We start from the raw sequence: 14,589 nt of genomic DNA, 5'->3' as shown, positions 1-14,589 counted from the left end.
ATTTGTTGGCAAATCCATTATGAGTATGATAATAGATGATAATAAAAAAATATTTACAAGAAAACATGTCGAACACACTTAGATGGATTAGCATCTGAGGGTTTTATTTATTATTTTTTTGTTTTGTTTCATAGTCTTTACTTTTTACTGCAAATGACCATGTTGTGCAACAGAAGGGTTTTGTAGATATTCTTTGTGGAACCATACAATCTGACAAAGAACCTTTCAAAAAGCGTTATTTTTAAGAGCAAACACTACAAAAATTGTATCTTATTTTTTACTTTTTAGTATAATAGTTGCTAAACTGTGCAATAGCCCAAAGGTATCTTTGTGAAATAAGTAGTGACTAAAACATGCAAAAAAAATTAAAACTATATTTTTAATGTAGTCTTCCACCTTCAATTTGTAGAAATGTCATTTTATCAAGTAGTTTATTGAGGTCTCACACTGAGATGCGTTCAAACAGCATTGAAAAAGTTTGTATGGTTTCTCAATGGCTGTTTCTCTTCAATATTTGATCCATATTAAAAACGGGTTTTAACTTTTATTTAGTGATAATAAATAAATAAATAAATATATTGGGACTTTATTATTTTTGTGATTTCAAACATTTGAGTTTGCAGAAAAAATATTTTTTAAGATAAGAGAAATTTTTCAATGAAGTCACACGGTAGTGTTTTTTATTATTATTATTAAGAAGAAGAAGAAGAAGAAAAGAAGGCATCATGGATTAAAACTGTTTAAATAGCCTAACAAATATGAAAATTTCAATCAATGAAGCTGAAAAAATACTATTGTATTGTTATATGTGACATTAGCCGACGCGTGCCCACTGCAACAAGAAAAATCGTTTTTAATGGCTCGATGAGAAGTCCAATAACGGGCTCGGATGCTGCGCCGTTCCGCCTCTCTCTCGCTGTCATCACCAAGCTCAGTCGTGTTATGATGACACCAGCAACGTTTAGCATACGGATGGAGCACATCTGAACCTTTAAATCTTCGTTTATCGTTTATTTAACGCAGACAGCGCGACCGGAGATCAGTCTGTTTTCCCCGCTCCTCAGCCTCCAGCTCCCGGCGCGCCACTCACCGACTGCCGCAGCCTGGAAACGCGGAGCCGCTTACAGTCTCCGGCAAAGATGCTACCGCCGCACTCCCGCTTCTTTGTCGGCGTTTTGTGCATCGTCGTCCTCAATCCCGCCGGGGTGCGATGCCTTAACGGCGAAGAAGATCAGTCTCAAGACATGGAGTGCAAAATGAAAAGCGTGACGGTGTCTGCTTTGCCGTTTTTGCGGGAGAATGACCTGAGCATCATGCACAGCCCGTCGGCCTCCGAGCCAAAGCTGCTCTTCTCCGTCAGGAATGATTTTCCCGGAGAGATCGTTGTTGTGGACGATTTGGAAAACACAGAGCTTCCGTACTTTGTGTTGGGTAAGTGCATAAGCCTCTAAGATTATTATTTTGACCTCGTGTTGAATGTGTTGGTGTGTTTTTATTAGTAGAAGCACAAGTCGCAGGCCTACTGCATTAAGTGAAATGGGTCAGTTATTTATTAGCCGATTGTAGTGTTTGTTTTGCTCCTATATGATACGAGCTCAGACACTTGCGTTGTTGATACTCATGCTGCAGACAGAGAGGCAGAGATGTGTTTTAAAATGAAAATTGGTCAAAATATTCAGCTGTGAGTACAGAGATGAAGTGATAAATGTGAAGTAGTGATGTAGCACATTCATGTGAACTTTGAAGAAAAAGCAAACAAAAAGTATTGTTCATTTACATGTAAGCATTTAGCAGATGCAAAGTGATCCAAAAAGTGAGGAAACAACAGTGTTTTGTCTTGGGGATGCGATATAAGAAGTGCTATACAAAATTACTTTTAGCTTACAAAGTTTAATTGACTTGTAATTCATATAATATGCTGTTAAAGCCTCGTTCACGTGCAGCTTGTTTGTAATAGAGATTATAAGAGGCTTGAATCTGGCTGCTGTCCATGGTGCTGATGTTTCGCTCCTTTGGTGCCGACAGAAGTGTCCGAGTTGTGTAAGTCATTGCAAGGCAATCTATTGAAACAGCAACTGTGCTTTGCGGTGGATATGGCTGTCATAGAAAAGGTCTGACAGATGTGCTCGGGTTGACTGTTTACTTGGCACTGTCATGGTGTTGTCAAAGATGTCATGTCATCTCTCACTTTATAGAGGTGTTTGAGATAAAGGTTAGACAGGAAGTAAACATGGTGAAGAGGCAGACTAATTTTACAAAAGAAAAGACACTGTGTGCATTTTTGTTTTCAATTAAATTTGTCAACTTTATATGCAGAGATAACTATACTGTAAGAAAGTACAAACATTGTGCACTATCAATTCAAAACATAAATGTGTTTAAAGCATCTCAACCTGCCTCATGGCAGAGCAACATTGACTCAGTGTGAGCTGGTATAAGCTGCATTTTTGCAACCAGTGGCAGATGGTTTAGTTCAATTTTTCCAACCTTACTGACTGCATTGTTTTCTTGTTAAATTATCAGTGGGATAGAGGCACTGCTTATGCAAATGCTAGGTACATTGTTGAACCCACACACTGTTAATTAAACACAGGGATACAATTATACATACGGATTATCATGTTTTTTCAGGGGGTGTAAAATTACTTTTAGAGTATACACCATTTACTGTAGGTGCACTATTTGCCTACACTCTCAGAAAAGTACACTTTTGTACCTAAAAGGTGCATATTGATACCTCAAAGGTACACATTGTTACCTTAGAGGTACAGATATTACCTTATTAAAAGATACTGTCCCAGTGACAACTTTTGTAAATTTGTGTATATAAGATAACATATATGTAAAAATATGTAAGTAATTTAACAGCGAATTCTAAAATACGGTACCAAAATTTTGATTAAAGGTTACACATGGGACACAGTTTGATCTGAGTACAGCATTATTAGAATGCGTGAGGACCCGAATATTTATAACTAGAAGTCCTTAGAGGGTGAAAATAGTGTCAGCATGCAGAGCTAACTGTTTGTTCAGTACGTTCGGATGTGACTGCATTTTTATAGCATAAAGTTCTTAGTAGTCAGAATTTTTAGTACTTGTGCTACATATAACTCAAATAAGCTCAGCAAAAGTGCCAAAACACTCTGATGCGGTTACCTGGACAGGGATTATACTAGTCCTAGACTATAATAAATGTAAGAGCTATCCAAACTGAAAACTACATGCCTTGGCATATCTTAAAAACATCTGTGCCCTTTGTTTGGCCACAAAAGTGATGTTTTTAATGGGGAATTTTTGTTAAAACGACTTATATTTTCTAATTAAGCCAAGGCCTAGTCCTGGTTTAAACTAATCCCTGTCCGGAAAACCACCCCTCAGTGTTTAATAGGTCAAAATTGAGTTTAATTGGATTTCCCCCCCAACAATAGCTATTGTAAATTCTTTAAAAAATATTCTTTTATAAATAGTGTGTTTCACATTTGTCATAATTGTACACTTACAAAGTGTTTGTTTACAGTTTGCTGCCAACATTGCTGAAACGAAACCAGCATAATCTCAAGAAAATTAGTATGTAGTTCAGGGGTCTCCAATCTTTTGTGAGCAGGGGCTACCACAATTGATAAAACAATCTGGAGGGCTATTTTTGGATATAGTCTACTCAAAACTTTTTTTGTTTTACTTGTTGATTTTATTTTAATTTACTTGTCGATATGTTTTAGTATTGTTTAAAATGTTAACATACCTGAGCCAAGCCACTATAAAAAAATTAACCTGATCTCACAAATTTCCGTGAAATAGTCCAGCATTATTTTACTCAGTTTTGCGTGGCATTGTCACGTTTTTCCACAATTTTACGTGCCCATGCCACAACTTTTTTTTCTGTGTCAGTTTCACGTATTGGTTACTCAACTGTTTTTCCAATTTTTAAACAAGTGTCGCCTTCGGTTTGGGTTTAGATTTGCTGTTTGCGTTAGGAGGTCACTTTAGGTATTAGTTTATACTATTTTTTCGTATGCTTTTTAAACCATTGTCGCCTGACCTTATGGTTAGAGTTGGGTTTGGGTAAGAATGTTATTTTATGTAACAGAAAACCCCAAACCAAAGCGACAATTGTAAGAAAATAGGTAAAACAGTTGAGTAACCAATAAGTGAAACTGACACGAAAAAAAATGTGGCACCGGCACGTAAAATGGCGGAAATACGTGACAATGCCACACAAAACTGAGCAAAATAATGCGGGACTATTTCACGTATTTTGTGGGATCAGGCTAAAAAATATGTAATAAATAAATATTACAATTGAGACCTCACAGACACGCAGGGCACCACGTTGGAGACCCCTGATGTAGCGTATTTTATGTGTAGGCTATTTGTTATTAATTCATACGAATTATATCCAAAAAAACATGATTATTATTAAAAATCAAACCCCACTCCTAACCCCAACATTACAGGTACAAATATGTACACGTGGTTGTACGAATTTATACGAATTAGCCACCTTGTAAAATACGTACGAACTGCCATGAGACAGCGTTGAACAAAACTCACATACCACATAATCAGTACTCAATTTATTCTTAATGGAAAAGTCTTTTAAGGAATACTGTACATTATACACTATCATCATATTATGTAGAGAAAAGTGAAAATCTAATAGAATAAAATGAATTTGGTGTGAGACTTTCTATCTGTTTGACCAGTAACAGATATTATTTTGCCAATTCCATTTGTTGCCCCCAGTGCTGAAGAAATTGCCCACTTCCCTTATTGTTTGAAATTGGACACAGTGGTTTGTAATTTCATTCAAACAAACCCCTTACTAGAAAGCTTCATCCCTTACTAGATAAATTTCACTCTTACCAGCCTCTGCCTCACAGTGGCTCTTTGTGTGTCTAAGATTGATTGGAATGATCATGGAAAGTAATTTCAAGACATTGTTATAAATGTTGCCTTAGGTATTTTCACGTCCCTCCCTTTGCTCTATGGTCTTGTTTCCTGATTATAAATGTGGTCTTTACAGAGCAGCCACTAGTCTTCCAACAAGCCATTTTTAATTGGATACATTAGGGTAATTGGTACAGTTTACAAATGCATTCACGAACACAAGCTCACACACACACAAACACAAACACTCACCTCCTCTTGCACACGCACATCACAGCACACATTAACTTTTACTAGCTGTTTAAATTAGCACCATTGGTTGCTGTTGTTTTAATAGTTCAAAGCTTTAAGGCTAGGTGCACAATTTTTGAAAAACAGTTTGGAAAAGGGAGTCAGGCCGAGTACCAAAACACACTTGTAGCCAATCGGCAGTAAGGGGCGTGTCTACTAACCGACATTGTTGCCTGGGTTGCGTATGTGTGGGGCGGGTCTATCAAAAGAAGGTCCAGATTCTATTGGGGGAGGGGCGTGTTTGTTTAGGTGATTTCAAATATCAACATTGGCTTTCAGAGATCATGCACCCCGCCGTAATTAATCATAATTACTATATACTAACGCAAATCCTATACCCCCTAAAAACTTAATTGATCAATATTTAGCTGTTCACAAATTACAGACAGGAGACCCAACACAGACAGATCTAAAGTACATTTAAAACACCAATCACACTTCAATAAAAAATGAGATTTACGTAGATGCACAATATGCAACACAAAAGGGATCTCAGTAGGTAATATTTATTGTAGGGGTGGGCCGATCTAATACTTACTGCTGGATCGGGTATCGGACTAACGATGCCGAACCAAATCTGATACTGTGCAAACTCATGATTGTTACTGTCATGCTATAGAAAAGTCAGACTATAATAAAAGCCCCATAACGGTTTCATACACTATATTCAGAGTCTTCCTACTAATATATTCAACAGCTTTATGTGAAAAACAAATGCATATATGAAGATATTTAAGGTGGTCACAAAAAAACTAAACGGAGTTAATGCGCTGGTTATACACACAAGAAACCCAAACAAACACACACAGACACCATATTTTAAAAGTCTTAGTACACCGCTGGATAAATGCACAGCCTGATCTCACAAAATATGTGCAATAGTCATGCATTATTTTGCTCAGTTTTGTGTGCCATTGTAACATATTTTCCACCATTTTACGTCCCCATGCCACGCATTTCTTTTCCGTGTCAGTTTCACGTATTGGTTTCTCAATTGCTTTTCTTATTTTCATAAAATGACATCCAAACCCAACTCTAACCCTGACGTCTGGTTTAAAAGCAGGGTTTCCCACAGCACTTTTCAGTTCGGGCGGCCCACCTAAGCTGGGAAACCCTACCACCTTAACTAAAAAAAATTCACTACACAAAAGGCCGTCAAGCGCATCCCGGAGAATAGCGTGGACGCGCTTCACACCACAAGCGGGCACGCGCACCACATGGCCGAAATGAGAGAAAGACATGGTCTGTCACTGTCTGGAGGATAACTATCCAGTTGATAAAACATTTCATTCGTTAATAATCTATGGGTGTTCACTTTCTGTCATAGTTTCTTTAAAATTGAGTTTTATTTGAGTGTTTTAAATTAAAATATTTTCATCATGACGCGTACGCCCCACCCCTTTGATTGCCATGCCCTCGGCCCCGCCCACCCGCACAACCCTACCACCTTAACTAACAATTTTCTGCGGGAAACCCTGAAAAGCATACGAAAAAATAGTGTAAACCAATACTTAAAGTTACATCCTAGCACAAACAGCAAATCTAACCCCAAACCGAAGCGACAATTGTTTAAAAATAGGAAAAACAGTTGAGTAACCAATACGTGAAACTGACACGGAAAAGAAATGCGTGGCATGGGCACGTAAAATAGTGAAAATAGGTGACAATGCCATGCAAAACTGAGCAAAATAATGTGGGACTATTTCAAGGAAATTTGTGAGATCAGGTTAAAAATGCATTACACTACGTGCCTAGCATATACAAGATCCGTGAAAAGATGTTTTAAGCTTTTTTTTATGGAAAAAGTGGTATCAACCCACCCCTAATTAATTTAGATATCTTTGCTATTAAAAAAAAAGGTTCACCCAAATATGACTTTTTTTTACAATTTATTTACCCTCATGCCATCCTAGATGTATCTGAGTTTTTATTTCTTCAGATGAACACAAATGAAAAACTTGATATTAACTCTTTCAACGCCAGCATTTTTTTAAAAAGTTGCCCGCCAGCGTTTTTCATGATTTTCACAAAAGTTTAATGCCTTCCAGAAAATGTTCTTCTTTAAATATATAAACATACAATATACCAAATGAAAGAACAGACCATCTGCTTAAAAAAAAAAAAACGTTTCATCCTACCTTCAGGAGTTCTTTTGTAATCAGCTTTTGAATATGGGTATGTCTCTGCAAAAACACCACATTTTGAGCAAAAAGCAGAGATAATTCCATTTTTGTGACGGACTTTTCATAGAGATCCCATTCAGAGCGATCTTTAAAACAGACACGGACATGCAGCTGCTTGCCATAGAGCAATACTTCCGGGTTTAAAAAGTTGCGGAAGGGTGCCACCTGGTGGATAATAGCGATATTGCGGAAATACGGAAATACTTGTCATTGGCGGAGAAGCGTTTTCTCTTGCTTGACGAGATATCTCGTCAATAGCGGCGAAAGAGTTAAAATGACATCATGTTAACATTTTATATTTGATCAATATTGCGAAGTTCTTAAAACAATACGTTTGCGAAAGACAAGCTAGCGATCAATACATCATGTACACAACATACAGATCAGTGCGGTACGTTCACTTATAGTGGCATATAGATAATGTCAGATCTCAGTTATTGCATGTCTTGAACCAAAACATGACAAACAAAACAAAATATTCATTATTGAGGTGCCAAATTTATATATCTGGGCAAACTGTTCCTCTAACTGTAATTTTCAAGTTCTTGTAACATACTAGGCAGTATGGCCCAGGCCCACACAGAGATCCCACCATGTACAGTACATGCAAACAAGTGCAGAGATTACCATTGGGGATTATCATTGATTATGTTGTCTGACCTTTCCTACACGGGTGGGTGTGCAAAAGCAAAACAAATACAGTTAGATATGACAATCCATGTTTCTCTCAGAGTGAAAGCCAGGATTTAGAGCTGAGCTTTACTGTGTGTTTGTCAGGAGGCGGCACAGGGAGATTGTGTGGCGATGAATGGTTTCCATGGCAACAGGAGCCAGTGCTTAGAGGATGCCTTGAAGAGCGGTGATATTCCACCTCAGGAGAGAAACAGGATTTCTAACTCTAACTACGTTAGGAGAGAATCTAATGCAAATTCTGTTTTAGCTTGCGATGGCGAGGCCTTGCTGTTCAGTTTCATTACTGTCACAACCCATATGTTTTAATTTTTGTTTCTGACAAACAGCTCCATGGGCTTTGCACAGTGTGATTACAGTTGACTCAGACAGTTCCATTGTTATGGCCAAATCATAACAATGGGGAAAATTTAATTACATTAGTTCCCACATTGGGTCCTGTGTTATTCTGCCAGCATGGGATACCAATTAAATAATTGTACACTAAGAAACTGATCTTAAAACATATACAGTATGAAGCAAATGAATCAGCACTTTGCAGTTTGGGCAGCCCGCCTAAGCTGGGAAACCCTACCGCCTTAACTAGGTCGTCCAAAAAAATTATTTGTAAATAAAATGTTGTGGTCCGTCACTGTCTGGAGGATAACTAGCCAGTTGATAAAACATCTCGGAGAATAGCGCGGACGCGCTTCACACCGCGAATGTGCACGTGTGCCACACGGCCGAAATGAGATAAAGACGTGGTCTGTCATGTCTGGAGGATAGCCAGTTGATAAAACGCGTGTCTGTGAGAACTGTAAGTGAACTTATGTTTTGGGGTTATTTAAGCCTGTTTTTGTATTAGTCTATAGTTCTTGCAAATTTAAAGTAAGTTAGCTGGTGATTTTGTTGTTTGAGCAACCTGCTAGCTAGGTTTCACGTGCCTGTTGATTCTAAATAATTATTTATGTGCATTATTTACATGCTACAGTAGTTACACTCCTTTAAGATAATGTAATTAATAGTGGAAAATAATCAGTTGTTAACATTTTCGCTTCTATTATCGTTTGCCAGACGTTCTACAAATCTGCTTCAGTTTGTGTTTATTAACCCTTTAGTTTTACTTCATGACGCAGCTATTCCCATTAGAGGTATCTGTTAAAAACATTTAATTCATTAATATTCTATTATGTGTTCATTTTCTGTCATAGTTTCTTCAAAATTAGGTTTTATTTGAGTGTTTTTAATAAAAATATTTTCATTTTCATCATGACGCGTACGCTTCGTCCCTTTGATTGCCACGCCCTCCGGCCCCGCCCAACCGCCCAACTCTACCACCTTAACTAACAAATTTTCTGCGGAAAACCCTGTGAATGATGTCCATTTTTGGCTTGTGGGATGGTTCTTCCGAATCGTCAATTAAGAGAAAACGCTTACCTGCCAATGACGAGTTTTTCCGGCAATCCATTATCCGCTATTATCCACCAGGTGGCGCTCTTACCCAACTTATTGAACACTGAAGCATCCACTGATCCAAATACAGTAAAAACTTAATGTATGTTTTGATCGTCTTTCTGAATCTGATCTCTAACAAAAGTCCTTCACAAAAATGCTATTATTTCAGCTTTTTGCTCAAAATGTGGTATTTCTAAAGAAACCTACCCATATTTGAGAGGGGATAAAAAGAGAACAAATGAAGATAAGATGAAACGTTTGTTAGATAGCAGAGGGTCTGTTCTCTTATTATACTGCATGTTTACCTCTTAAAGGATTAGTCCATTTTCTTAGGGGAAAGGTCCAGATGATTTGCTCACCACCATGTCATCCAAAATGTTGATGTCTTTGTTCAGTCGAGAAGAGATTATGTTTTTTGGGGGGAACATTGCAGGATTTTTCTGATTTTGATGGGCTTTGATGGAGCCCAGCATTTAATACTAAATGCAACACTTAACAGTTTTTTTCAACGGAGTTTCAAAGGACTATAAACAATCGCAAACGAGGCATAAGGGTCTTATCTAGCAAAACGAATGTCATTTTTGACAAGAAAAATAACAAATATACACTTTTAAAGCACAACTTCTCGTCATGTAGATCCGGTCGTGATGCGTCAGCTGACCCCACGCAATACGTCATGACGTCAAGAGGTCACAGAAGACGAACGCGAAACTCCGCCCCAGTGTTTACAAGTGTGTTGAAAGAGTACAGTTCCTACGTTGTTGTATGTCAACTGATACTAATTAATGTCTTTGTGTCAGTTTATTGTTTACAATGGTCCGCAAATGTGCGTTTTATATATGTAACACGTGACCTCTCTACGTCACTACGCATTTACGTTAGGTCGTGCTGGACCGAACCTAGACGAAAAGTCGTGGTTTAAAAGTACATATTTGTTATTTTTCTTGTCAAAAATGACAATCGTTTCGCTAGATAAGACCCTTATGCCTCGTTTGGGATTGTTTATAGTCCTTTGAAACTCCGTTGAAAAAAACTGTTAAGTGCTAAGTTAAGTATTAAATGTTGGGCTCTATTAAAGTCCATTAAAATTAGAAAAATCCTGCAATTTTTTTCTCAAAAAACATAATTTCTTCTCGACTGAACAAAAAAATACATCAACATTTTGGATGACATGGTGGTGAGTAAATTATCTGGATTTTTCTTTTAAGAAAATGCACTAATCCTTTAAGACCTCACATTTTTTCATGTGTGCACCATAATACTTAACAAATTTTTTGAAAAGTTGCCCGCCGGCATTTTTTTGTGATTTTCACAAAAGTTTTACAAAATGCCTTCCAGGAAAATTTTCTTCTAAAAATATAAAAACATACAAATATGTCAAATGAAAGAAAAGACTTTCTGCTATTCAAACAAACAATAAACAAACAAACAAAACGGGAAAAAAAATTCATTCTTTCTATATTTTTTTCTCTGCTTATGAACTCATGAATATGTGTATTTTCCTTCAAAAATATTTTTTAAGCAAAAAACTGAAATAATTGCATTTTTGTGAAGGAATTTTGTTAGAGATCAGATACAGAATGATTTATCAAAACAAACACAGAGTGTAAAATTAATAAATAATTTTTGCTACAGTTTTGTGCACCATCTAGCAAATAATCACAGTATGACAGATAACCATAAAAACTCATCAGGAACACATTTTTTCATGCTAATGTTTTCTCTTAATTGACAAGATAACTCGTCAATGGCGAGAAAGAGTTAATTCTGTGTAACTGGAACCTGTTGTACACAAACTTGGACAATTACACTTTAACTTGTATTACACTTAAACATGGCTTCATGTTCAAAGAAAATATATTTGGTTATTTTATTTATTGGTTTTATAACCCCAAAATAGCTGGAAGAAATAAAAAAAAGACAAACCTAAGCTCGGGTCTTAGAAGGTTAAAGACGAACATTTTCCGGAAGGCATTAAACTTTTGTGAAAATCATAAAAAAATTTAATAACCCTGGCAGGGAAACAGTTAACACTGTTATTTGACCCACAATGTCTTTAGCTTTAAAATATTTCTATACTTTTAACAAACAGCTTTTAAAATAATTAAATAGAGCCATTTGACATTGTTTTCCTTGTATATAAGAAATCAAAGCAAACCATGAGATATACACAGAGGAGCCAAACATATTTATGCACGCTCACATGTTGCCAACGGGGCAAACACAGAACAAGCAAACAGAGCAGACTTCTGCAAACTTTCTCTGAAAGAATCTGAGCCTGCATTAACAGGCTGTTGTTATAATGTATGACACACCACGTGCCGTTTACTTTTGAAGAGATCTTTGAACAAACACTGAAAGAAAGTACTTGCTATGCATTCATGAACCCTTAAAAGCAAGTTTAATTCTTCTTCTTTTAACATTTTCTTCATTGATTTTTAGACAGAAAGCATTTAACTTCATGTTAAGTCTCTTTATATAATGAACAGTATGTTAATGGATTAAATCACATTAACATGCATGCATGATTATCATCATTCTACAGAGGTTTTACATTTGCTGTAGCAGAAAAAGACATGCACTTTTGAACAATAATGTGCAGCATGTCGAGGTTACCTATTGAATAGAAGCCTGCAAGCAATGTGAATCTGTGAATACATGCATGATGTTTACATACCTGCATGCATACATTTATATTCACAAAGACAATAAATGGTCTCTTTGTTAGTTATAATTCCAAATATCACTCTACTTTGCAACAAGCTTTCTCTCTGCGAGCTTTTTGCTTTTTAATTTATGGGACAGTGCCAAAGTCAGGTAACAGAATCAAGGACATGACGCAGTGAGCGTTTGCTTATTGCCACATAGCGCAAGACAAATGTGGCTGTATTTTCTTTTTGTTCCTGTACTTCATTGCCAATCTCTTTTGTTCACTTGAAGTTTTTAGTCGTTCACTACTCGGATGTGTCTAGGTGAATCTTTATAGACTGACTTCATTAAAAAGTTTTAAAGTGTCAAAGCCCATTTGTTTCTAAGATCTCTAGCTCTAGTGGCAGGAAAAAGCAGGCAGTTCCAGGGTCAGATCTATAAAGGTTTAAAGACAGGCTGGTAGCCAACCATATCCGTTTTAAAAAGGCTGAAATACCAATGAGCAATAAATGAATTGCTTGGGTAGGATCAAGAGATTGTTCGATGTGTTAAAGGGATAGTTTACCCAAAAATGACTAACCCTCTTATTGTTATAAACCCATAAACCTGTATGAGTTTTTACTCTTTATTTTGATGAACACAAAAGAAGATACTGTGATGGTGATGGTAAAAACACAGCTGATTGTAACCATTGACTTCCATAGTAGGAAAACAAATATTATGGGAGTATTGTGATAAATGATGAAGATATTTTGATAAATGATGGTAAGCACACAGTTGATGGTACCCATAGAATTTAATTGTTTTTGTTTTTCCTACTATGGAAGTCAATGGTTACAATCAGCATCATTTATCAAAAAAACTCTTTTTTGTGTTCATCAGAAAAATAATAATAATACAGGTTAAGAACAACATGATGATAATGAAATGATAACAGAATTCCCTTTAACAAACCTCCGTTCCTGTTTATATGTCATTTTGTGCTAAAAAGGTTTTTATTAAAATCTATAATCAGTAACAATAGGACTTATTTTTTTTTAAACTGCTATCTATCACTGAAAAAAATGATTCATTCAATTTACTCAACTTTTTTAAGGTAAGTGGTCACAATCAATTTATTTAAGCTGCATTTAAACAAAAACAACAACAATAAAAAAGAGAGAAAAAAAACTTTTGTTTAAATGTAGCTTAAATAAATTGATTGCGACCAATTACCTTAAAAAATTAAGAAAATTGAATGAATCATTTTTTTGTGTAGTCATTAATAAACTTATGATGATGCACATCTTACAAAACAAACGAAAAAAATAAATAAATTAGGTTGAAGTTTAACTCATTTACTGATGTGTTTTTGACTTTAATGCTTTGATATTATAAAATCATTTATGAATTTTGATGCTTTTGTTTTTTCTTTCCTAGAGTTTTCTTTAGTTTGTCTCATTTATGCATCAACTTTGTTCCAGATCCTAAAAATAGGAGAAAAAACAGAAAGCGATATGACAGTGTTTTTTTAGATCTATAAAATGCATTCAGCATACAGATTTGCCTTGATATAATTGGAGATGGAAATAACTAACTGTTAATTGCAAACTTTGTCTTAGCAAGTCTAAACTTAGGTTGCGACAAACTGACAAAAAAAATCGCTGTTTCGTAGAACCAATTAAGATGTTAAAAAAATCTCATTTGTCATTTATATCCTCTGTAAATATATACTACATAAATCGTCATTTTTTCTGTAAATGCAGTAATAGCAGTCTAAAGGTACACCTTCCAGAATGACAGTTTCATTCTCCATAGGTGACTTTATCAATGTGTTCTGCTTGCATCTCAAATGTCAAGGGTGGTTTTGATGTGTAAAATGTTGTAGCGAGTGTGAAAGAGAAGGAGTGTGACCTACAGGCTATGGAGGATCTCTAATGGACTCTCTCTCCCACCTCCACACAACAGGTACTTGAGCCGAGTGCATTTTTGCCTTTCCTTTACAAGCCACAGTTCATCATCTCTTCAATTTTCAGCAATCTTTGCTCGTCGACCTTGACATCCTCCCCCTATTCACACAACCTTTGAAGAATCCATGAATGTCATTAAAGACAAAAACCGCGCAAACTAACTAGCATTCAAGGAGATAATCAAGAAGAATGGGCTTCTTATGTTAGCTCCTTTGCATAAACTTAGACTAAAAGCTTACTAATGAATAAGCCTGGCATGGCTGAAATAAGCCATAAGTGAAACTCAAATAAGTGAATATTTGCCTAAAATTGTAAAGATGAGTGAGTTCGTTTTATTTTGCCAATGTGGTAGTTCATCAATGACTCAAACCCAAAGTCTAATGCCTGTTTTTATCAGAACATTTGTAATTTTCTACAGTGCTGACTCCATGGGATTATTTTTGTGCCAATAAAACTGAGTGCTGTGAATATAGAAAAACACTAAAAAATTAAATAATAAAGTCAAA

At 36.1% G+C, this 14,589-nt stretch overlaps 1 protein-coding gene across 4 annotated transcripts in view; it reads left to right on the top strand.

The window, feature by feature from the left end:
* Nucleotides 1-878: 878 nt before the first annotated feature.
* Nucleotides 879-14,589, top strand: part of astn1 (astrotactin 1) — a 356,183-nt gene continuing 342,472 nt past the window's right edge. For all 4 annotated transcript variants that reach the window (XM_073874209.1, XM_073874213.1, XM_073874207.1 and 1 more), the window contains exon 1: nucleotides 879-1,431. In XM_073874209.1, coding sequence (XP_073730310.1) covers nucleotides 1,140-1,431 — 292 coding nt within the window. In that variant the 5' untranslated portion in view covers nucleotides 879-1,139. The remainder of the gene's footprint in view (nucleotides 1,432-14,589) is intronic.

The sequence above is a fragment of the Misgurnus anguillicaudatus genome, chromosome 2 (genome assembly GCF_027580225.2).
Source record: "Misgurnus anguillicaudatus chromosome 2, ASM2758022v2, whole genome shotgun sequence".
NCBI lineage: Eukaryota > Metazoa > Chordata > Actinopteri > Cypriniformes > Cobitidae > Misgurnus > Misgurnus anguillicaudatus.
This window is presented reverse-complemented; position numbering and strand designations above follow the sequence as displayed.